The sequence below is a fragment of the Vitis vinifera genome, chromosome 2 (genome assembly GCF_030704535.1).
Source record: "Vitis vinifera cultivar Pinot Noir 40024 chromosome 2, ASM3070453v1".
In the NCBI taxonomy this organism is placed as follows: Eukaryota; Viridiplantae; Streptophyta; class Magnoliopsida; order Vitales; family Vitaceae; genus Vitis; species Vitis vinifera.
Window position 1 is genome coordinate 13147695 of NC_081806.1, and position 26969 is coordinate 13174663.

The following is a 26969-nucleotide window of genomic DNA, read 5'->3' on the forward strand; positions in this document are numbered from 1 at the left end:
AGATAATGCCTGTAGCATCACATAAACACTTCCCACCAATTAATTCTCTGAATATCATCTATGATTATTCCATATCCTTGTTGCCATGCAACCACACCATGAACCATTTCCACAACACAGAACTATACCAATATGTGTTCCAATCTCAATGTAACATTTCAACACAATAAACCGAGATGCAATGACACATTAAAACATTTGATGAAATCATAGAAAGACATGAAATGATTCAAGGAAAGAAAACAGATACACTATGGGATAGCATAAAATTCCCTACCTTACATGGACCCTCCGTTTGTGATTCTTCTATATATGCGATCTTTACCTATTACAAGGAATTAAAATGAAACACATAATTTAGATTTCCTAACGATGAAAATTTATACAATATATTGTTGCTAATTTTTAATTATAATATTCTCAAATTAATTGCCAAACAATAATTCTTTTGATTTTCTTAAAGCCTAACCTATTAACAAATCCCAAGTGTCGAAATAACCTAATTAATCACATGTTTACTAATCTATTTTTCAATTAAACAAAATTCAAAAATGATTTATGCTGATCTTACCATTAATAAAATATTTAAGCTAAAATACTTTAATCCTTAATTATTTGTGATTTTTAACTAATACATGTTTATAGCTAATTACTCTCAACTTTTACAAAAATTTTACCGTTAATTTGTTTCAACATACAATTAGGAACAAAAATAAACAACTTATTTACCTTTGACTACACTTTCTCTCATTAGATCCTCTCTCTAACCCAAGCTGTTGCAACTAAAAAGGTGCAAAACGAGTTGCAGGCCCTTATATAGGGCTCTCCATGTAGCCAAGTAAGAGGTGGCAGGCCACATGCCTACCACTAACTCCAACTCCTAAATTTTGCACTTTAGTCGTTCAAGTTATCAAAAATTAAACCCATTATTGCAAATTAGTCCTTTAGAATTCCATAACTATAATCAGCCCCTAACAACCTAATAAGCATGGTTAAGTCATTAACTAATCTCACTTCACCTTAGTTAGATTAATCCCTAATTAAACAAGATTAACACTAAACTAGTTTTAACATCTAAGATAATCATTGCCTATTTAATTCTTTAGTGCTAGGATGACATCACAATGACGAGAAACATAACAAACTACCAACTAGAACCTAGGATGGTATGTAGACAATCAGACACGAAATTAACTTAAATTGTATATAGAGAGAACATAGGATGATGTCCTAGTGATCAGAAATCAAATGAACAAACGAATAAACTTAGATTAAAACTAGGATAGTAACCCAATGACGAAGGAACTGAGTGAACAGAGATAGAACCAAGAATTATGGTCCAATGCTGAGCAATCAAAAGAAAAAATGAATGAGCTTAGATAGAACCTAGGATGGCATCTCAAAGATGTGAAACTAATCAAAGAATGAAAATGAATAGAACTATGAATGGCGTTCCAATGATGAGCAATCTCAGGAACAAATGATTATGTTTAGATAGAACCTAGGATGGCATTCTGATTATGGGGTGAAGGACATGGGATACCCTAAAAAAACTTAAGGAAGTGGGAAGCCCTTAATGATGGGAATTCTTTCAAGGAGGGAAATTCGAGTAAGCGGGATGCCCTTAAAATGTCAATGGAAGAAGAATGTCATAAATGAACATTAAGAAGGGGGGTTCACTAATAGGACTCATAGAAGGGGCATGCCCTAAAAGAATTGAAGGAAGGTTGTTGGTCTAAAGGAACTCTAGGAAAGGGAATGAATTAAAAATCTCCATGAAGATGGATTGTAATACCTAGCACCATTGAAATAAGTGAGCAATAATGATTATCTTAGAACTTAACTTTAAACATGCTTAATTAGATGTTAAAACTAGCTTAGTCTTAATCCTATTTAATTATGAATTAAACATTGATTGAGGATAAGTGAGATTAGTTTATGACTTAACAATGCTTATTAGGTTATTAGGAGCTGATTATAGTTATGAAAACCTAAAGGACTAGTGGGGAATCATGGGTTAATTTTTGATAACTTGAAGGGCTAAAATGTAGATTTGAGGTAAGCAAGTTGTTTAATTTAGTAATTTTATTTTATTTTGGTTTCAAATTGTATGTTGAAACAAATTAACGATAAAATTTGTGTAAAAGTTGAGTTTAATTAGCTATGAACATGTTTTAGTTAAAAATCACAATTAATCAACAATAAAAGTATTTTGTTAATGGTAAGATTAGCATAAATATTTGTTTAATTGAAAAGTAGATTAGTAAACATGTGATTAATTAATTAGGTTATTTAGACACTTGGAATTTGTTAATGGGTTAGGCTTTAAAAAAATCAAAACAATAAGTGTTTGGTAATTAATTAGGGACTATTAATATGCATTATAAATATTGTTTAATTCAATTCAAATTTTATTTGAAAACTTGTAGACATGTAGATTAGAGAATATTATAATTAAAAATTAGCAACAGTAAATTGTTCAAATTTTCATCATTAGAAAGTCTAAATTATGTGTTTAATTTTAGTTCCTTGTAATAGGTGAAGATTGCCTAAATAGAAGAATCATAGTGGCATCTTGGTTTATTGTGTTGAAATGTTACATTGGGATTGGAACATATATTTGTATGAATATTCATGGTGTGGTTGCATTGCAAGAAGGATATGGAATAATCACAGATGATATTAAGAGAATTGATTGGTAGGAAGTGTTTATGTGATGCTACAAGCATTATCCTTTGATATATTGTTTATGTGGGACTGTGGATCCTTGGCTAAAAGTCCCTAAAGCCCTCGAGGAAGACATTCTGATGTCGGTGTATGGGGTTGGTCCTGCCCCTGGGTTTTAGTTCCTAAAAACATGGGGTTCGTCTTGCCCTTGGGTATGAGTCCCAAAAGATACAGGGTATGACTTGCCCTTGGGTGATGTCCCAGAATAGTCATTATTATATTGACCACTTATCTTGTGGAGCATTGATATATGGATATATATAGATTGGTGGGGGTGGGTGGTTTATTAGTTGTGAAAAGATGGATGAGAAAAAGGAAATATGAAACCAGCAAACACATGCATGGATGTTTAACATCATTGCATATTTATTAATTGTTATAAAATGTTTATCATGCATGCTATTACATGTTTAATTCAAGGTTTTTAAATTCTTTGGATGGTTATAAACTTTCCTACTGAGTTGTGAACTCAACCTATCCCTTCCACCGTTAGATGTAGGTCAAAAGACTTATCTAGGAAATAATGCTTGATCATTGCTCTTTTGTTATTGGATGTTAGCTCGCAATCAAAGTGTTTTGAGGATTTGCCTTTGTATTAAAGACTAAATCTTTTTGTAGGAATGATGTAATTATATATATTTGTCTGGTACACTTATAGAATGGGCTACCCGTAGTGAACCATGGTATTTTGGTATATGTAAATTAATGTAATACAAGTTTCTTTTGTCAAATGAAACATATTTTGTTACAAAGTTTAATACAAGATGTACTCTTTATAACAAGTTTTCCACATTCCATTTTTTTTTTTGCACAAAATAAAGCAAGAACTAAACTTTTAAATTTTTGGATCTTCAGATCTTTAAGAGCACATACACTGTATTTGAGTATCGATTGAAAACTATTTTTTTTTTTTTAAAAAAAAAAAAAGGGTGTCACATGGGTGCCCTAAGAAACTGAAGGAAACGCGATGGACAAAACTAAATCAAGGTAGTTTGATAGCCCAATCAATAGGAATGTCCTAAAAAAACTAGATGAATGGGAATACCCTAATAACACTCAAGGAAAGAGGATGCCTGAAATAAACTCAATGAAGGGGAATACCCTAAACAAACTTAAGGAAGGGGATGCCCGAAATGAAACTCAAGGAATAGGGCATATCCTTAAACAAACTCATAGGATCGGACACAAAGTTAACTCAAATTGGATATAGATAGAACCTAGGTTGACGTCCTAGTGATCAGAAATCAGAGGAACAAACAAATAAACTTAGATTAAAACTAGGATAGTAACCCAATCACGGGTAACTAAAGGAACTAAGAATGAAAAGAAGATAGAACCAAGAATTATGGCCCAAAGATGAGCAACCAAAGAACAAATGAATTAGCTTCAATAGAACCTAGGATGGCAACTCAATGATGTGAAACTAAATCAACTAAGAATGAAAATGAATAAAACTATGAACGACGTTCCAATGATGAGCAATCTCGGGAACAAATGATTATGTTTAGACAGAACCTAGGATGATATCCTGATTATGGGGTGAAGGACGAGAGATACCCTAAAAAAACTTAAGGAAGTGGGATGGCCTAAACGATGCCCTTAATAAACTTAATGAAGGGAATTCTCTTCACAAAGTAAATGAAGGATGCTCAAAGCAAATTCGACCTAGCGGGATGCCCTTAAAAGAGCCAATGGAAGAAGAACGTCGTAAATGAACATTAAGAAGGGGGATTCACTAATAAGACTCAGAAAGGGCATGCCCCAAACAAACTCTAGCAAGGGGGATGCCCAATCCCAAGAAAAACGGTTGTGCTAAAAACCCTCAAGAAATGGAGTTGCACTAAAGAAACTACTACATGGGGATGCCCCACTACGCTAAAGGAAGTGGGAGTCTTCTAAGTAATCCCTAGGGAAGGAGGGTATGCTCTAAAAGAATTGAAGGAAGTTGGGTGGTCTAAACAAACTCTAGGAAAGGGAATGAATTGAAAATCTTCATGAAGATGGATGGCCTATGAAACTGAAGGAAGGGCGATGGACTAAACTAAATCAAGGAAGTTTGATTGCCCAATGAATAGGAATGTCCAAAAAAATAGAGGATTGTGAGTACCCTAGTAACACTCGAGGAAGGAGGATGCCCGAAATAAACTCAATGAGGGGAATACCCTAAACAAACTTAAGGAAGGGGATGCTCGAAATGAAACTCAAGGAATAGGGCATATCCTAAACATACTCATAGGATGGAGTCCTGATTATGAGAAACCAAAGGAACATACAAATAAGCTTAAATAGTTCACAATGGTGGGAAACCAAAGGAACGAACAATGAACATAGGCCAAACCTAGGATTACATCACGATGATGAGAACAATAACAAGAAACCAACTAAGCTTGGGTCGAACCTAGGATGGTATGCAGACAATCGGACACAAAGTTAACTCAAATTGGATATAGATAGAACCTACGATGACATCCTAGTGATCAGAAATCAGAGGAACAAACGAATCAACTTAGATTAAAAGTAGGATAGTAACCCAATCATGGGTAACTAAAGGAACTAAGAATGAAAAGAAGATGGAACCAAGAATTATGGTCCAAAGATGAGCAATCAAAAGAACAAATGAATTAGCTTCAATAGAACCTAGGATGGCAACTCAATGATGTGAAACTAAATAACCTAAGAATGAAAATGAATAAAACTATGAACGGCATTCCAATGATGAGCAACTCGGGAACAAATGATTATGTTTAGACATAACCTAGGATGATATCCTGATTATGGGGTGAAGGACGAGGGATACCCTAAAAAAACTTAAGGAAGTGGGATGGCCTAAACGATGCCCTTAATAAACTTAATGAAGGGGATTCTCTTCACAAAGTAAATGAAGGATGCTCAAAGCAAATTCGACCTAGCGGGATGCCCTTAAAAGAGCCAATGGAAGAAGAACGTCATAAATGAACATTAAGAAGGGGGATTCACTAAGAAGACTCAAAAAGGGCATGCCCCAAACAAACTCTAGCAAGGGGGATGCCCAATCCCAAGAAAAACGGTTGTGCTAAAAACCCTCAAGAAATGGAGTTGCACTAAAGAAACTACTGCATGGGGATGCCCCACTACGCTAAAGGAAGTGGGAGTCTTCTAAGTAATCCCTAGGGAAGGAGGGTATGCTCTAAAAGAATTGAAGGAAGTTGGGTGGTCTAAACAAACTCTAGGAAAGGGAATGAATTGAAAATCTCCATGAAGATGGATGGCCTATGAAACTGAAGGAAGGGCGATGGACTAAACTAAATCAAGGAAGTTTGACTGCCCAATGAATAGGAATGTCCAAAAAAATAGAGGATTGCGAGTACCCTAGTAACACTCGACGAAGGAGGATGCCCGAAATAAACTCAATGAAGGGGAATACCCTAAACAAACTTAAGGAAGGGGATGCTCGAAATGAAACTCAAGGAATAGGGCATATCCTAAACAAACTCATAGGATGGAGTCCTAATTATGAGAAACCAAAGGAACATACAAATAAGCATAAATAGTTCACAATGGTGGGAAACCAAAGGAACGAACAATGAACATAGGCCGACCCTAGGATGACATCACGATGATGAGAACAATAACAAGCAACCAACTAAGCTTGGGTCGAACCTAGGATGGTATGCAGACAAACGGACACAAAGTTAACTCAAATTGGATATAGATAGAACCTAGGATGACGTCCTAGTGATCAGAAATCAGAGGAACAAACGAATAAACTTAGATTAAAAGTAGGATAGTAACCCAATCATGAGTAACTAAAGGAACTAAGAATGAAAAGAAGATGGAACCAAGAATTATGGTCCAAAGATGAGCAATCAAAAGAACAAATGAATTAGCTTCAATAGAACCTAGGATGGCAACTCAATGATGTGAAACTAAATCGACTAAGAATGAAAATGAATAAAACTATGAACGGCGTTCCAATGATGAGCAACTCAGGAACAAATGATTATGTTTAGACATAACCTAGGATGATATCCTGATTATGGGGTGAAGAACGAGGGATACCCTAAAAAAACTTAAGGAAGTGGGATGGCCTAAACGATGCTCTTAATAAACTTAATGAAGGGGATTCTCTTCACAAAGTAAATGAAGGATGCTCAAAGCAAATTCGACCTAGCGGGATGCCCTTAAAAGAGCCAATGGAAGAAGAACGTCATAAATGAACATTAAGAAGGGGGATTCACTAAGAAGACTCAAAAAGGGCATGCCCCAAACAAACTCTAGCAAGGGGGATGCCCAATCCCAAGAAAAACGGTTGTGCTAAAAACCCTCAAGAAATGGAGTTGCACTAAAGAAACTACTGCATGGGGATGCCCCACTACGCTAAAGGAAGTGGGAGTCTTCTAAGTAATCCCTAGGGAAGGAGGGTATGCCCTAAAAGAATTGAAGGAAGTTGGGTGGTCTAAACAAACTCTAGGAAAGGGAATGAAGTGAAAATCTCCATTAAGATGGATGGCCTATGAAACTGAAGGAAGGGCGATGGACTAAATCAAGGTAGTTTGATAGCCCAATTAATAGGAATGTCCTAAAAAAATAGAGGAATGGGAGTACCGTAATAACACTTGAGGAAAGAGGATGCCCGAAATAAACTCAATGAAGGGGAATACCCTAAACAAACTTAAGGAAGGGGATGCTCGAAATGAAACTCAAGGAATAGGGCATATCCTTACACAAACTCATAGGATGGAGTCCTGATTATGAGAAACTAAAGGAACATACGAATAAGATTAAATAGTTCACAATGATGGGAAACCAAAGGAACGAACAATGAACATAGGCCGAACCTAGGATGACGTCACGATGATGAGAACAATAACAAACAACCAAGTAATTCCTAGGGAAGGGTATGCCCTAAAAAGAATTGAAGGAAGTTGGTCTAAACAAACTCTAGGAAAGGGAATGAATTAAAAATCTCCATGACAATGGATGACCGAAGAAAATGAAGGAAGGGCGATGGACTAAACTAAATCAAGGTAGTTTGTAGCCAAGTGAACAAACATGTCCTAAAAAAATAAAGGAAAGTGAATACCCTAACAACAATCGAGGAAAGAGAATACCTGAAAGAAACTCAATGAAGGGGAATACCCTAAACAAACTTAGGGAAGGCGATGTCCTGAACATACTTAACGAATACGGCATACCCTTAAACAAACTCATAGGATGGCTTCCTAATTATGAGAAACCAAAGGAACATAGGAATAGGCTTAGATAGTTCACTATGATGGGCACCAAAGGAGCGGACAATGATTATTGGCCAAACCTAGGATTGCATCCAAATGCTTGGAACCCAAAGGAACCAAGAAAAAACCTAGATAGAAACTAGGATGACCATCACAATGATAAGAAATATAACAAACAATCAACTTAGCTTAGGTAGAACCTAGGATGGTATGTAGAGGATCGAACACAAATTGGATGTAGATAGAACCTAGGATGACGTCCTAGTGATGAGAAAAAAGAGGATGAAACGACTAAACTTAGATTAAAACTAGGATAGTAACCCAATGATGGGTAACTAAAGGAACTAAGAATGAATAGAGATAGAACCAAGAATTATGGTCCAATGATGAGCAATCCAAAGAACAAATGAATTAACTTAGATAACACCAAGAATGGAATCTCAATGATGTGAAACTAAACAAACTAAGAATGAAAATGAATTGAACTATGAACCGCATTCCAATGATAAGCAATATCACGAACAATTGAGTATGTTTAGATAGAACCTAGGATGACATCCTGATTATGAGGTGAAGGATGAGGGATACCCTAAACAAACTTAAGGAAGTGGGATGCCCTAAACAATTCCCTTAATAAACTTAATGAAGGGAATTCTCTAGTCAAAGTCAAGGAAGGGTGATGCTCTAAGCAAATAGAGTTGCGGTAAAGAAACTAATGGATAGGGATGCCCTACTACACTAAAGAAAGTGGGAGTCTACTAAGTAATTCCTAGGAAAGGGTATGCCCTCAAAGAATTGAAGGAAGTTGGTTGGCCTAAAAAAACTCTAGGAAAGAGAATGAATTAAAAATCTCAATGAAGAATGATGACCAAAGAAACTCAAGGAAAGATGATGGACTAAAGTAAATCAAGGTAGTTTGACAGCCCAATGAACAGGAATGGGAATACACTACTTACACTCGAGGAAAGAGGATGCCCTAAAGAAACTGATCTGCCTTTTGGTTCTCCCCGAAAACGAACTTCATTTTTTAAACCCATTTTGAAAGAACTTGAAAAAAGAATTAGAAAATTTAAAAACAAGTGTTTTCTAGTTCTAACAGTTTTAAAAGAACTCTTAAAAATGTATCCAACTCAATTATTTGGATTCGAAAATCAATAATAAGATGATTCACAAATCGTCTATTCAAATTCGATCTATGAATTGGACTCAATGAAGGGGAATACCCGAAAGAAACTCAAGGAAGGAGGATATCATCAACATACTAAAGGAATAGTGTGTACACTTAAACAAATTCATAGGATGGTGTTCTAACGATGAGAAACGAAAGGAACATATGAATAAGCTTTGATAATACACAATGAAGGGAAGCCAAACAAACGAACAATGAACATAGGCCGACCCTAGGACTCCATCGAAAACTTTGGAACCTACAGGGACAAAGAACAAACCTTTACTAGGATGACATCACAATGATGAGAAACATAAGAAACAACCAACTAAGCTTAGGTAGAACCAAACATAGAACATTGAACATAGGCGTATTCACAAATAAGACTCATAGAAAGGGCATGCCACAAACAAACTCTACCTACTAGACTAAAGGAAGTGGGAGTCTGCTAAGTAATCCATAGGAAAGGAACATACGAATGAGCTTAGATAGTTCACAATGATGGAAAAAAAAGGAACAAAAATTGAATATAGGCCGAACCTAGGATTGCATCAAAATGCTTGGATCCCAAAGGAACTAAGAGCAAACCTAGGTAGAAACTACGGTAACAACACAATGATGAGAAACATAACAAACAACCAACTAAGCTTAGGTGGAACCTAAGATGGTATGCAGACAATCCGAAACAAAATTAACTCAAATTGGATATAGATAGAACTTAGGATAAAGTCCCAGTGATAAAAAATAAGAGGAACAAACGAATAAACGTAGATTAAAACTAGGATAGTAACCCAATGACGGGTAACTAAATGAATGAAGAATGAATAGATATAGAATCAAGAGTTATGGTCTAGTGATGAGCAATCAAAAGAACCAACGAATTAGCTTATATAGAACCCAGGATGACATCTCAATGATGTGAAACTAAACAAACTAAGAACGAAAATGAATAGAACTATGAATGCCATTCCAATGATGAGCAATCTCGAGAACAAATGATTATGTTTAGATAGAACTTAGGACGACATCTTGATTACGGGGTGAAGGACGAGGCATACCCTAAAAAAACTTACCCAAATGGGATGCCCTAAACGATCCCCTTAATAAACTTAATGAGGGGAATTCTCTAAACAAAGTCAAGGAAGGGGGATGCACTAAGCAAATTCAAGCAAGTGGGATGCCCTTAAAAACCAATGGAAGGACAACATCATAAATGAACTTTAGGAAGGCGTATTCAAAAATAAGACTCATAGAAAGAGCATGCCACAAACAAACTCTACTGATGGGGAGGCCCAATCCCAACACAAGCGGGTTGTGTTAAAAAAACCTCAAAAAATGGAGTTGCGCTAAACTAACTACTAGATGGCTCTGCTCTACTAGACTAAACGAAGTGGGAGTCTGCTAAGTAATCCATAGGAAAGGAACATACAAATAAGCTTAGATAGTTCACAATGATGAGAAAAAAAGGAACGAAAATTGAATATAGGCCGAACCTAGGACTGCATCCAAATGCTTGGATCCCAAAGGAACTAAGAGCAAACCTAGGTAGAAACTATGGTGACATCACAATGATGAGAAACATAACAAACAACCAACTAAGCATAGGTGGAACCTAAGATGGTATGCAGATAATCGTACACAAAATTAAAATTGGATATAGATAGAACCTTGGATAAAGTCCTAGTGATAAAAAATAAGAGGAACAAACGAATATACCTAGATTAAAACTAGGATAGTAACCCAATGACGGGTAACTAAAGGAATGAAGAATGAACAGATATAGAACCTAGAATTATGGTCCAATGATGAGCAATCAAATGAACCAACGAATTAGCTTAGATAGAACCCAAGATGGAATCGCAATGATGTTAAACTAAACAAACTAAGAATGAAAATGAATAAAACTATGAATGGCATTCCAATGATGAGCAATCTCGGGAACAAATGATTATGTTTAGATAGAACTTAGGATGACATCCTGATTATGGGGTGAAGGACGAGGGATACCCTAAAAAAGCTTAGGGAAGTGGAATGCCCTAAACGATCCCCTTAATAAAATTAATGAGGGGAATTCTCTAAACAAAGTCAAGGAAGGGGGATGCACTAAGCAAGCGGGATGCCCTTAAAAAACCAATGGAAGGACAACATCGTAAATGAACTTCAAGAAGGCGTATTCACATATAAGACTCATAGAAAGGGCATGCCACAAACAAACTATACCAAAGGAATGAAGAATGAACAGATATAGAACCAAGAATTATGGTCCAATGATGAGCAATCAAAAGAACCAAGGAATTAGCTTAGATAGAACCCAGGATGGCATCTCAATGATGTGAAACTAAACAAACTAAGAATGAAAATGAATAGAACTGTGAATGGCGTTCCATTGATGAGGAATCTTGGGAACAAACGATTATGTTTACATAGAACCTAGGATGGCATCAAGAATATGGTGTGAAGGACAAGGGATACGCTAAACAAACCTAAGGAAGTGGGATGGCCTAAATAAACTTAATGAAGGGAATTCTATGAACAAAGTCAAGGAAAGGGGATGCTCTAAGCAAATTCGAGTAAGCCGGATGCCCTTAAAAAGCCAATGGAAGAAGAATGTTGTAAATGAACATTAAGAAGGGGTAGTCACTAGTAAGGCTCATAGAAAGGCCATGCCACAAACAAACTCTACCATGGGGCCATGCCACAAAGAAAGTCTACCAAGGGGGATGCCCAATCCCAACGAACGCGGCTATGACAAGCAAACTACTGGATGGAGATGCCCTACTACACTAAGGAAGGGGGAGTCTTCTTAGTAAGCCATTGGAAAGGGTATCCCTAAAAGAATTGAAGGAACGTTGGTGGTCTAAAAAAACTCTGAGGAAAGGGAATGATTTAAAAATCTCCATGAAGATGGATGACCTAAGAAATTGAAGGAAGGGTGATGGACTAAAGTAAATCAAGGTAGTTTTGAATGCCCAATGAACAGAAATGTCCTAAAAACATAGAGGAATGGACAAACCCTTATAACTCTAGAGGAAAGAGGATGCGTTAAATAAACTCAATGAAAGGGATCCCGAAAACAACTCAAGGAAGGAGGATGCCCTAAAGATACTCAAGGAATAGTGCATACGCTTAAACAAACTCATAGGATGGAATGCTCATTATGAGAAACAAAAGGAAAATACAAATAACTGTAGATAACTCAAAATGATGGGAAACCAAAGAAATGAACAATGAACATATGCCGAACCTAAGATTGGATCAAAATGTTTGGAACCCAAAGGCACTAAGAACAAACGTAGATAGAAACTAGGATGACATCATAATGATGAGAAACATAACAAACAATCAACTAAGCTTAGGTAGAACCTAGGATGGTATGCAGACGATTGAACACAAAATTAACTCAAATTGGATATAGATAGAACCTATGATGACATCCTAGTGATGAGAAATAAGAGGGAACAAACAAATAAACTCTATTAAAACCAGTATAGTAACCCAATGACCGGTAACTAAAGCAACTAAGAATAAACAGAGATAGCGCCAAGAATTATGGTCCAATGATGAGCAATCAAAAGAACAAACGAATTAGCTTAGAGAGAACATAGGATGGCATCTCAATGATGTGAAACTAAACAAACTAAGAATGAAAATGAATAGTACTATGAATGGTGTTCCAATGATGAGAAATCTCGGGAACAAATGATTATGGGGTGAAGGATGACGGATACCCTAAACAAACTTAAGGAAGTGGGATGCCCTAAACGATTCCCTTAATAAACTTAATGAAGTCAATTCTCTAAACAAAGTCAAGGAAGAGGGATTCTCTAAGCAAATTCGAGTAAGCGGGATGCCCATGAAAAAAGCCAATGGAAGAAGATTGTCGAAAATGAACATTAAAAAGGGGGATTCACTAATAAAAGTCATAGAAAGGGCATGCCACAAACAAACTCTAGCAAGGGGGATGCCCAATCCAAACAAAAGTGGTTGTGCTAAAAAACCTCAAGAAATGGAGTAGTGCTAAAAAAAAAACTAATTGATGGGGATGCCCTAATACACTACAAGAAGTGGGAATTTGCTAAGTAATCCCTAGGAAAGAGTATGCCCTTAAAGAATTAAAGGAAGTTGGTTGGTCTAAACAAACTCTAGGAAAGGGAATCAATTAAAAATCTCCATGAAGATGGATGACCAAAGAAATTGAGGGAAGGGAATGTCCTAAAAAAAAATAGAGGAATGGGAATAACTTAATAACACTCAAGGAAAGAGGATGCCCTAAATAAACTCAATGAAGGAGAATACCCTAAACAAACTTATGGAAGAGGATGCCCGAAAACAACTCAAGCAAGGAGGATGGCAAACCTTTAAACAAACTCATAGGATGGCATCCTAATTATGAGAAACCAAAGGAACATACGAATAGGCTTAGATAGTTCATAATGATGGGAAACCAAAGGAACAAACAATGAACATAGGTCGAACCTAGGATTGCATCCAAATGTGTCAAACCCAAAGGAACTAAGAACAAACCTAGATAGAAAGTAGGATAACATCACAATGACAAGAAACATAACAAACAAAATTAAAACTAGGATATGGATTGAAACTGAGCTTTGGTAGAACCTAGGATGGTATGCAGACGATTGGACACAAAATTAATTCAAATTGGATATAGATTAAACCTAGGATGACGTCCTAGTGATGAGAAATAAGAGGGAACAAACGAATAAACTTAGATTAAAACTAGGATAGTAACCCAAAGACGGGTAACTAAAGGAACTAACAATGAACCTCTAGAACAAAGAATTATGGTCCAATGATGAGCAATCAAAAGAACAGACGAATTAGCTTAGATAAAACCTGGGATGGCTTTTCAATGATGTGAAATTAAACAAACTAAGAATGAAAATGAATAGAACTATGAATGGCATTCCAATGATGAGGAATCTCAAGAACAAATGATTATGTTTAGATAGAACATAGGATGACATCCCTATTATGGGGTGAAGGACGAAGGATACCCTAAACCAACTTAAGGAAGTGGGATGCCCTAAAGGATACCCTTAATAAACTTAATGAAGGGAATTCTCTAAACAAAGTCGAGGAAGGGGGATGCTCTAAGCAAATTCGAGTAAGTGGGATGCCCTTAAAAAGCAGATGGAAGAAGAATGTTGTAAATGAACATTAAGAAGGGGGATTCACTAATAAGACTCATAGAAAGGGCATGCCACAAACAAACTCTACCAAGGGGGATGCCCAATCTCAACAAAAACGGTTGAGCTAAAAAACCTCAAGAAATGAGTTGCGCGAAACAAACTACTAGATGAGGATGTCCTACTACACTAAAGGAAGTGGGAGTCTGCTAAGTAATCCCTAGGAAAGGGTATGCCCTAAAAGAATTGAAGGAAGTTGGTTGGTCTAAACAAACTCTAGGAATGGGATTGCTGAATCATAGAGGAAATAAATATATAATGTAACGGAGCCATCATAGTATTTTTTAACTTCTCCGAAAGGAAGGGTGGTAATTGGATCATTTACCGATCTGGATCTGACAGATCCTACATTTTTCGATGGCAGGTAAAAGTCAATTCCATTGTAGAGCCGTATCCCATGAATTAAAAATCTCCATGAAGATGGATGACCTAAGAAACTGAAGGAAGCGTGATGGACTACAGTAAATCAAGGTAGTGTTATAGCCCAATGAACAGGAATGCCCTAAATAAACCTAATGAAGGGGACTACCCAAAACAAACTTAAGGAAGGAATGCCAAAAAACAACTCAAGGAAGGAGGACGTCCTGATCGTACCCAAGGAATAGTGCATACGCTTAAGAAAAACTCATAGGATGGCGTCCTAATTATCAGAAACCAAAGGAACATATCGATAAGCTTAGATAGTTCACAAGGATGGGAAACCGAAGGAACAAACAATGAACATAGGCCGAACCTAGGATTAGATCCTAATGTTTGAACCCAAAGGCACTAAGAACAAACCTAGATAGAAACTAGGATGATATCACAATGACGAGTAACATAACAAACAATCAACTAATCTTAGGTAGAACCTAGGATGGTATGTAGACGATCAAACACAAAATTAACTCAAATTGGATATACAACCTAGGATGACATCCTAGTGATGAGAAATAAGAGGGAACAAACGAATAAACTCAAATTAAAACTAGGATAGCAACCCAATGACGGGTAACTAAAGGAACTAAGAATAAACAGAAATAGAACCAAGAATTATGGTCCAATGATGAGCAATCAAAAGAACAAATGAATTCGCTTAGATAGAACCTAGGATGGCATCTCAACGACCTGAAAGTAAATAACCTAAGAATGAAAATGAATAGAACTATGAATGGTGTTCCAATGATGAGGAATCTCGGGAACACATGATTATGTTTAGATAGAACATAGGATGACATCCTGATTATGGGGTGAAGGACGAAGGATACTCTAAACCAACTTAAGGAAGTGGGATGCCCTTAATAAACTTAATGAAGGGAATTCTCTAAACAAAGTCGAGGAAGGGGGATGCTCTAAGCAAATTCGAGTAAGTGGGATGCCCATAAAAAGCCAATGGAAGAAGAACGTTGTAAATGAACATGAAGAAGGGGGATTCACTAATAAGACTAATAGAAAGGGCATGCCCCAAACAAACTCTACCAAGGGGGATGCCCAATCTCAAATAAAACGATTGAGCTAAAAAACCTCAAGAAATGGAGTTGCACTAAACAAACTACTAGATGGGGATGTCCTACTACACTAAAGGAAGTGGGAGTCTGCTAAGTAATCCCTAGGAAAGGGTATGCCCTAAAAGAATTGAAGGAAGTTGGTTGGTCTAAACAAACTCTAGGAAAGGGAATGAATTAAAAATCTCCATGAAAATGGATGACCTAAGAAACTGAAGGAAGCATGATGGACTAAAGTAAATCAAGGTAGTTTGATAGCCCAATGAACAGGAATGCCCTAAAAAAATAGTGGAATGGGAATACCCTTATAACACTCAAGGAAAGAGGATCCCTAAATAAACCTAATGAAGGGGAATACCCAAAACAAACTTAAGGAAGGAATGCCAAAAAACAACTCAAGGAAGGAGGACGTCCTGAACATACCCAAGGAATAGTGCATACGCTTAAGAAAAACTCATAGGATGGCGTCCTAATTATCAGAAACCAAAGGAACATATCAATAAGCTTAGATAGTTGACAATGGGAAATCGAAGGAATGAACAATGAACATAGGCCAAACCTAGGATTAGATCCTAATTTTGAACCCAAACTAAGAACAAACCTAGATAGAAACTAGGATGATATCACAATGATGGGTAACATAACAAACAATCAACTAATCTTAGGTAGAACCTAGGATGGTATGTAGACGATCAAACACAAAATTAACTCAAATTGGATATAGAACCTAGGATGACATCCTAGTGATGAGAAATAAGAGGGAACAAACGAATAAACTCAGATTAAAACTAGGATAGCAACCCAATGACGGGTAACTAAAGGAACTAAGAATAAACAAAGATAGAACCAAGAATTATGGTCCAATGATGAGCAATCAAAAGAACAAATGAATTAGCTTAGATAGAACCTAGGATGACATCTCAACGACGTGAAACTAAACAAACTAAAAATGAAAATGAATAGAACTATGAATGGCGTTCTAATGATGAGGAATCTCAGGAACACATGATTATGTTTAGATAGAACCTAGGATGACATCCTGATTATGGGGTGAAGGATGAAGGATACCCTAAACCAACTTAAGGAAGTGGAATGCCCTAAATGATTCCCTTAATAAACTTAATGAAGAGAATTCTCTGAACAAAGTCAAGCAAGGGGGATGTTCTAAGCAAATTTGAGTAAGCGGGATGCCCTTGAAAATCTAATGGAAGAAGAACATTGTAAATGAACATGAAGAAGGGGGATTCACTAATAAGACTCATAGAAAGGGCATGCAACAAACAAACTCCAAGGGGGATGCCCAATCCCAACAAAAATGGTTCTGCTAAAAAACCTCAAGAAATGGAGTTCCACTAACAAACTACTAGATGGGAATGCCCTACTTAAAGGAAGTGGGAGTATGCTAAGTAATCCCTAGGAAAGGGTATGCCCTAAAAGAATTGAAGGAAGTTGGTTGGTCTAAACAAACTCTAGGAAAGGGATTGAATTAAAAATATTCATGAAGATGGATGACGTAAGAAACTGAAAGAAGGGTGATGGACTAAGTAAATCAAGTTAGTTTGATAGCCTAATGAACATGAATATCCTAAAAAAAAAAATAGTGGAATGGGAATACCCTTATAACACTCAAGGAAAGAGGATGCCCTAAATAAACTCAATGAAGGGGAATACCCTAAACAAACTGAAGGAAGGGAATGCCCGGAAACAACTCAAGGAAGGAGGATGTCCTGCACATACTCAAGGAATAGGGAATACCCTCAAACAAACTCAAGAAAGGGAGATGTGCTAAACATACTGAAGGATGCAAGTATAACATATACAAACGCAAGGAATAGGAATTCTACAAAGAAAGGGATGGGGAGAAGGAGATGCCTTAATAACATTGAAGAAAAGGGGATGATCTAAACATAGATAAGGAAGGTGGATGCCATAAATTAATTGAATGAAGGGGGATGTTTTAAACAAAATAATGGAAAAAGATGCCTTAATAAGATTTTATTAAATCACATTCCCTAAATGAACTAAAGGAAGGTTCATGCATTAAAGAAACACAAAAGATGAGGTTGCCCTAAATAAACTCTACAATGGAGGATGCCCTAAACAAATTCAAAAGAAGGCATTGCCGTTAGGAAACTCATGGAAGGTGTGTTTCACTTCTGCTTCAGTCTTCGACCTTAGGTCTTTCTTGGGAGTTCCACTCTGTATCAAGTATTCTACTTCAAGGTTTCTCGGGTTCCACCCTTTGTTAAGGTGCTTCGGGCCTTTTGGGTCCTTTGGACAAAGGAAAGAGAAAGAAAATAGCATAACCTATCGAAGGGCTAATACAATAATAGCCCTTTAGCTCTTATGCTGATTATCCTAGGCAATATGACTTTAGGGCATCCTCAAGATACGTTTTCAAATACTGCTATACAATTACAACCCGTCTTTGCTCAATGGATACAAAACACCCATGCCCTAGCACATGCTAATAAGACTCAAGAATGGGGGTTGCCTTAAACATAATCAAATGGTGATGCCATAAGTAACTCTAAGAATCGGGTTGTCCTAAACAAACTCTAGGAAGGGGGATGCACCAAAAAAATTCTCAAGGAAGAGGGCACAAAACCTAAACAAACTCAAGGAATAGATATTCTATAAAGAAACTAAGGGACAATGGGATGTCTTAATAAGACTCAAGAGAGGGGGATGCCCTAAACAAAGACATGGAAGGAGAAGGTTGTAAACAAACTCAAAGAAGGGGATGTGCTAACAAGACTCAATGAAGTGGGATGCCCAAAAATTTGAAACCAAATGAACTAAAATTAAGCACAGATAGAACCTGAGATGATATCTCAATGATGAGAAACTAAAAGAACAAAGAAATAAGCTTAGGAAAACATTAGGAAGTTAGAATAACCAATGATAGAACCTAGGACGGCGTCCTAATTATGAGAAACCAAAGGAACATACAAATAAGCTTAGGAACTTCATGGAAGGGGAATGTGCTAAGAAGACTCAAGGATGGGGGTTCCCTTAAACAAAGATGCCTTAATAAGACTCAATGAAATCACATTCCCTAAATGAACTCAAAGAAGGTCCATGCATTAAAGAAACAAAAAAGATGAGGTTGCCCTATATAAACTCAACGATGGAGGATGCCCTAAAACAACTCAAAAAAAGGCATTGCCATTAGGAACTTCATGGAAGGGGAATGTGCTAAGAAGACTCAAGGATGGGGGTTCCCTTAAACATAATCAAATGAGGGGATGCCATAAGCAACTCTAAGAATTAGGTTGCCCTAAACAAACTCTAGGAAGGGGGATGCACTAAAAAAAATTCTCAAGGAAGAGGGCACAAACACTAAACAAACTCGAGGAATAGATATTCTATAAAGAAACTAAGGGATAGTGGGACGTCTTAATAAGACTCAAGGAAGGGGGATGCCTTAAACAAAGCTATGGAGGGAGAATGTTGTAAACAAACTCAAAGAAGTGATGTGCTAACAAGACTCAATGAAGGGGGATGCACTAATGAAACTCAAAGAAGGGGGATTCTCTTAACAAAATTTGGGAAGGGGATGTCATTAACAAACTCAAGGAAGGGGGATGCTCTAAACAAACTCTTGGAAAGGGAATGAATTACAAAATTTCCATGAAAAACAATGACCTAAGAAACTAAAGCAAGGGTGACGCCCTAATGTAACTCAAGGGAGTGGGATAGCCTAAGGAAACTCAAGGAACATGGATGCATAAAACAAACTAAAGGAAGGGGGATGCCCTATTAAAACTCGAGGAAAGCGGACGCCTTAAACAAACTCTAAGAAGGGAAATGCCCTAGACAAACTCAACAAAGGGAGATGTGCCAAAAAAAAATTCTCAAAAAAAAGGAGGGGCTTAACAAACTCCAAGAGGTAGATGCACTATGAATCTTAAGGAAGTGGGAGTGCACAAAATCAACTCTTGGAAGGGGGGTGCCACAAACTCAAGCAAGGGGGATCCTTTACACAAACTCCAAAAAGGAGAATGAATTAAACAATCTTCATGAAAAGAGACTAAGAAACTTAAGGAAGGTGAAGCCCTAAAGTAACTCAAGGGAAAGGGGTGCCCTAAGAAACTCAAGGAACGGGGATGGCCTAAACAAACTAATGGAAGGGGGATTCCTTAATAACAGTTTAGGAAGGGAGATGCCCTAGTAACACTCAATGAAGGAGGATTCCCTAAACATACTCAAGGATGGGGAATGCCTTAAACAAACTAAAGTAAGGTGGATCCCATAAACAAAGTCAAGGAAGGGGGATGCCACACACTAACTCAAGGAAGGAGGATGCCCAAGTGGGATGCCATAACTAAGTGAAGGAAGGGGAATGCCATTATAAGACTTGAGTATGGGAGATGCCCTAAACAAAGTCACTGAAGGAATATATCCTAAACAAACTGGAGAAAGGAAGATGTCCTAAACAAACTCCAAGAGGGTATACCATAAACCAACTCAAGGGGTAGGGGGACGTCATAGAAAACTAATGAAAGGGGGATGTGCTAATAACAGTGATGGAAAGTAATTGTCATAGACAAACTCCAAGAAAGGGGATTCCCTAGACAAACTCAATGAAGGGAGATGCGCTAAAAATATATAGAAAATGGGAGGTGTTGAACAAACTACAGGAGGTGCATGCCCTATAAAACTCAAGAAAGTGGGGGTGCACTAAATCAACTATTGAAAGGGGGATGTCCTAAACAAACTTAAGGAAAGGGAATGAACTAAACAGCCTCCATGAAGAGGATTGACCTAAGAAACTCAAGAAAGGGAGATGCCCTAATGTAACTCAAGAAATAGGGATGCCCTAAACAAACTAAAGGAAGGGGAATGCCCTAAACAAATTCATGGAATGACAATACTTTAAACAAACTAAAGGAAAGGGGATGTCCAAGAGAAAATCAAGGAAGGAGGGGATTCCCCACAAGAACTAAAGGAAAGGATGCCTTAATGAAACTCTATGCCATAAACAAATTCAAGGACACTGGATGTCCTTAAAAAACTCTAAGAAGGTGGATGCCCTATAAAACTTAAGGAAGTGGGAGTGCACTGAATAAACACTTAGTAGGGATGGCTTTAAACAAATTCAACTAAGGCGAATGCTCTACACAAACTCTAGGAAGGGGAATGAACTAAACAATCTCCATGAAGAGGAATGACCTAAGAATGTGAAGGAAGGGTGATGCACTAAGGAAACTAAAGGAACCCCATGGCCCAGGCAAACTAAAGGAAGGGGGGTGTCATGATAACACACGGCGAAAATGGATGCCCTAAAAAAACTCAAGGAAGGGGGATGCTAAAAAAAAACTAAAAGAAAAGGGGATGTCCTAAACAAAGTCAAGGAAGGGAGATTCCCTAATAATAATCAAGGAAATGGGATGACCTAAACAAACTAAGGGTAGGGGATGCCTTAAAGAAACTCTAGGAAAGGTGATGTCATAAACAAAATTAGGAAATAAGGATGAATTGAAAAAAAAAAAATTCCATGAAGAGGGATGATGTAACATCTAGTACTAATGAATTAAATAGACGATAATGATTATCTTAGTACTTAACTTTAAACATGCTTAATTAAATATTAAAACTAGTTTAGTGTTAATCCTATTTAATTATGAATTAAAGTTTGATTAAGGTTAATTGAGATTAGTTAATGACTTAAGCATGCTTATTAGATTCTTAGGGACTGATTAGGGTTATGAAAACCTAAAGGACTAATGGGAAATTATGGGTTTTATTTTTGATAACTTGAAGGACTAAAGTGCAAAATTGGGAAATTGAAGTTAGTGGAATGCCACCTCATACTTGGGTGGATTGGTGGTAGCCATGTGGCCTACCACCTCGTGCTTGGTTGCATGGAGACCCCTTTAAAAGGGGCTATAGCTCGTTTTGCACCAGTTCACCTGCAGCAACTTGGGTTAGAGAGAGGATCTAGAGAGAGAAAGTGTAGATTTGAGGTAAGCAAGTTGTTCAATTTTGTAATTTTCATTTATTTTGGTTCCTAATGGCATGCTAAAAAGAATTAACTGTAAAATTTGTGTAAAAGTTGAGTATAATTAGCTATAAACCCGTTTTAGTTAAAAATCACAATTAATTAAAGATGAAAGTATTTTAGCTTAAGTATTTTATTAATGGTAAGATCAGCATGAATCTTTGTTTAATTTGGTTTGACTGAAAAAAAAAAATAGTAAACATGTAATTAGTTAGGTTGTTTGGACACCTGGGATTTGTTAATAGGCTAGGCTTTAAGAAAATCACAAGAATTAGTGTTTGGTAATTAATTGGGGAATATGAGCATTAAAAAAATTTAACAATAGTAAGTTGTAAAATATTTTCCTTGAATCATTTGTTGGAATTTCATGTTATTTTTATGATTTCATAAAATATTTTAATGTGTCATTGCATCTCGGTTTATTGCATTAAAATGTTACCATGATATTGGAATGTATATTGGTATGAAGATTCATGGTTCTATGTTGTAGAAATGTCATTTTAATGTGTGGTTGCATTGCACGAAGGATATGGAATTATCACAGGATGATATTCAGAGAATTGATTGGTGGGAAGTGTTTATGTGATGCTACAGGTATTATCATTTGATATATTGTTTATGTAGGACCGTGGGTCCTTGGGTGGAAGTCCCTAAAGCCCTCGAGGAGGACACTCCGATGTGGGTGTATGGGCTTAGTCCTACCCTTGGTTTTAGTCCCTAAAGACACAGGATTGGTCCTGCCCTTGGTATGAGTCCCAAAAGACACAGGGTATGACTTGACCTTGGGTGATGTCCCATAATAGTCATTATTATATTAATCGAGTATCTTGTGGAGCACTGATATCTGATGTGTAGATTGGTGGGGGTTAGTAGTTTATCAGTTGTGAAAAGATGGATGAGGAAAAGCAAAGATGAAACTAGCAAAAACACATGCATACATGTTTGACATGATTACACATTTGTTAATGGTTATAAAATATTTATCATGCATGTTATTAAACATTTAATTCAAGGTTTTTAAGGGTATGCTTAGGATGGTTATAAACGTTCCTACTGAGTTGTGAACTCACCTTATCCCTTCCACCTCTAGATGCAAGTCAGAAGACCTATGCAGAAAATAATGCTTGAGCAATGCTTTACTGTGATTGGATGCTATTTGCTCGCATTGAAAGTCTTTTGAGGTCTTGCTTTTTGTATCAAAGACTGAATCTTTTTGTAGGAATGATGTAATATATATATTTGTCAGGTACACTTGTAGTATGGGCTACCCGCAGTGAACAATGGGGTTTTGGTATACGTAAATTAATGTAGTACAAGTTTCTTTTGTGAAACAAAACATATTTTACTAACTATAGTAATAAAGTTTAATACAAGATGTACTCTTTATAACAAGTTTTGAGTATTCTCTTTTTGCACAAAATCAAGCAAGAACTCAGCAATTAAATTTTTGAGAGCTATTATACTTTATTTGAGTATTAATTGTTTAGTTTGAAGAATAACAAAAACCGGGGTGTGACAGATGACCTAAGAAAATGAAGGAAGGGTGATTCCCTAATTTAACTCAAAGGAATAGGATGACTTATGGAAACTCCAAGAAAGGAGATGCCTTAAACAAATTAAAGGAAGGTGGATGCCCTAATAAAGGGAAATGACCTAAATAAACTAAAGGAAAGGGTGATGCTAAACAAACTTAATGAAGGGGAATGAGTTAAACAAACTAGAGGAAATGGAGATGTCCTAAACAAACTATGGGGGATGCCCAAAAAAAAAACCTCAAGGAAAAGGGGGTGCCCTAAACAATGTTAAGGATGGGGGGTACTCTAATCAAACTGAAAGAAAGAAGGTGTCATAAACAAAGTCTAGGAAGGGGGTTACTATGGACTTGCATTTCTCACTTGCGTCCCCACTCGACAATGAGACTCATTTTTTATTTGTGAAATTTTGATATTTTATTAAAATTTGGAGTTCTCATGCCACTTATTTTTATTTTTGTATAGGGAAAATATTATAAGAAATTAAAACCCTAAGAAAAATGACACCTTAAACTTTTGAAAAAACATGCCTTTGAAATAATAGACCCAAGTCTAGGTCCAATAATCAGGTTACTTAAGTTGAGGGAAGTACGACAATTAAGTGATTAATAGAGGGAATCAAGGAAGACTAATGGTGATTACTTAAATTCCAATAACATATTAAGCATGCTAAACAAATAATTCAAGTTAGACCATAAAGGAAGAGTAAGATGCGAACCTGGACTGCAATTTAAAGTGCTATTACAAGATACTGAAGTTAATTCAAACAACAAAATATATAGCATGCATCTCATCAGCAAAAATCAAACAAACATCAAGGCACTCAGCGCCAATATCAAACATGGTATGGTACACACAAAACATTTCATATGTAACTAAAAAGAAGCGAATGGTGGAGAGTGTACCTAAAGAGCATATCTTTAACGCAATGCACTTTCAATACAAATGGAGAAGCTAGGATAAAAGATGATGACAAGCAATTACGAGAGCATAATATCTGCATGGTATGAACTTACAAAGACATCAGTTATACAAGGTATATAACCAACTAAATAAATCAACTTTGGGAAAAGCTTTTTCGATGCAAATAACATTCTAAAATCAATTTCAAGAAGTGAGTAACATCACACAATTGTGGAAAAAAAAATTAATACACTCCAAAAATAATTAAAACAAATTTTCAAACTAAAAGGTCATTAGCTAAGTTGAAAATGGTAGCAAGGATAAATTTTAAAATATCTTTTATGTAGGGTTGTGTCAAATCTTCATTCAATATTCCATAACCCATACATCCTCAACCTCAAGTGAAAAAGATTACCAAGGCCAAGGACATTCCCATTGGTTTGGGGGCACAAGTTCAAACTTATGCGAAATAAAAACAAAGTTTTTGGAAAACCAAAAAGAGAATGCAACTTGTATGAAATGAGTTGCATGTTTTTAAAAGAAAGTGAGATTTTTGCCCTAAAACTAAAACAAATTTTCATTTAAAGTCCTTAAATGATTCAAATACTTTTGAAAATGATTCAAATCCTTTTGAAAATAATTTAAATTATTATTTTTTTTTAAATGATTTTAGGAGGAGAAAAAAAGGAACTAAGAAAATTAAGAAATTCCGAACAAAAGACCTAAAAGTTGGGATTTTTTATTCATAACTTAAAACAATTTGAAAAGAAAGGAAAAATCAACTTAGACCTTCTTTTTGGCTACCTTTTCATTCATGATGGAGAAAAGATCTTTTTTTGTGAAAGAAATTTTGACTCAAAGGTAAATAATCAAACATCATGAATTTTTAACTAAGGTAGCATTCAAAGAACTTTAGAAAATAACTTAAGATGAATTTTTAACTAAACTAGCATTCAAAGAACTTTAAAAAATAATCCAACATGAATTTTTAAGCAAACTAGCATACAAAGCACTTCAAAAAACTAATACAGAAATTCATCTTTCAAATTTATCTAGAAATTCAAATTCCAAAACTTATATACTACCTAAGGGAAAATCTAACAAGTTCATTACCATCATGAAAGGGAGATAGAGATTACTTGTCTTAAGGGGCAGAACAAGAGAAATGTCAATCTCATATAAGTACCAAATAGGTTGTTAAAAACAACATTGATTAAACCAATTGCTCTAACAACAAAAGCATAAGTTGATTTACATATTAAGGCAGAGAAGAAAAAACACACACTTCTTGTCATTGCCGTAGCTTTGAACTTATTAAACCCCACATTCCACATTATATTATTTCTTAAGAAAACCACAAAAATAATAAGAAACAAACAACTTTTGTAGTGGATTACTAAAATAGAGTTGGCTCTACCACTGTGATTTAGTGCTTCCTTTTTTCCTCTTCTTTTGTTAATAGCCGATTTAAATATTAATTAAAGCATGCAGTTTACATAAGGGAAATCCTAGTGGGACCCTTGTTCGCCTCTTTCTATTCCTTATAGAGTAAGACACCAAGCTACAGTTGGAAATTGACCTAAATCGCCAATAACTAACATGGGTTTTAGGTTAACAAACCAAAGCAAACTTAATGCAATCACATTTTAAGACTTCCAACACCCTTATTGAACCCAACCACATAGTGTAACTCATTATTGTGTGAATCACAACAACTATCAACAAAAAAATATAAACACATCTATGGACCCCACATTTCGGCTCAATGCGTTTCCCACTCGAATGGTGAGCTCAATTTTTATTTGAAAATGATTTTTATTGATTAAAAAAAATTGACTTAGAGTCGCCACTTATTTTTGTTTTATTTTTAAAGGGTAAATAAAATAAGAAATAAAACCAGCCCTAAGTGCGACTCCTTATTTTGGAAAAGGTGATCTACGAAAAACCGGATCGAGTTCGGGGGTCAGGTTACTTATTGGGAAGGTACGGTAAAGACCGTAGCACCCCTCTAAGTCCCTAAAATCGGGTCTCTACTAATAAAATGAAGCGGACATGTCAATCAATGGGAAAATCAATGGATACTCAAATCAATCTTGCACTTATAAAAAACAGAATAGGTATAGAGAGTGCGTACCTGGGCCACGAGCCGTAACGCGCTATCAAAAATAGGGTTAGTGAACAAACACAGAAGGATAACGTGTATATCAAGTAACAGAGTAAATCAATCACATATAGCTAATGAATCAATCAATCATGAAATCTCATATGTAGGGCCCCACCAAAGCCCATTTTATTTTAGCATGAACTAATTCCATAAATTCCATCATTTAGAATTACGGAATTTGATTATTTGCTTATTTTAAAACATTTTGAGAATCAGAGAAAATTCGAAAGTGGCTTGCCGGAAAGAAGATGGCAACCAATTTTATTAAAAACGGAATTTTTCGGAACCTAAAAAAAAAAATACTAAGGGTAAAAATGGAAGAATTGAAATCCGAAAATTTATTTGAAGAATATTATTTGGGAAGAAAATCACTTTTAAAATTAAAGAGGTGAACCTGAAGGTGACACATGGCCTAGAGTGACCATTCAGACCATGCAAGGGTGGATATAGGCTGTCATTAAGGAGAAAGGTCCTCAACTGGGTGCAATTGTGTTGAGATTCCTCTATTGACGCTTGGAATGCTCTCATTTAATGAGGAGAAATCTCAATGTGAAGTCAGCTCATCTT

General features: G+C 36.2%; 1 protein-coding gene across 4 annotated transcripts in view; it reads right to left on the reverse strand.

Annotated features, from left to right (window-relative positions):
• Positions 1-277: 277 nt before the first annotated feature.
• Positions 278-26969, reverse strand: part of LOC104882198 (ARM REPEAT PROTEIN INTERACTING WITH ABF2) — a 39809-nt gene continuing 13117 nt past the window's right edge. Inside the window, exons 7-8 of one of the 4 annotated variants that reach the window (XR_009464953.1) lie at positions 24241-24332; positions 278-325 (exon numbers count right to left, since the gene is read on the reverse strand). Coding sequence is in view for 1 of the 4 variants with exons in the window: in XM_059734650.1 (XP_059590633.1) it covers positions 24290-24332 (43 nt within the window). In the remaining 3 variants the exon portion in view is untranslated. The remainder of the gene's footprint in view (positions 326-24240; positions 24333-26969) is intronic. The other 3 variants (XR_009464949.1, XR_009464951.1, XM_059734650.1) reach the window with 3 other exon arrangements.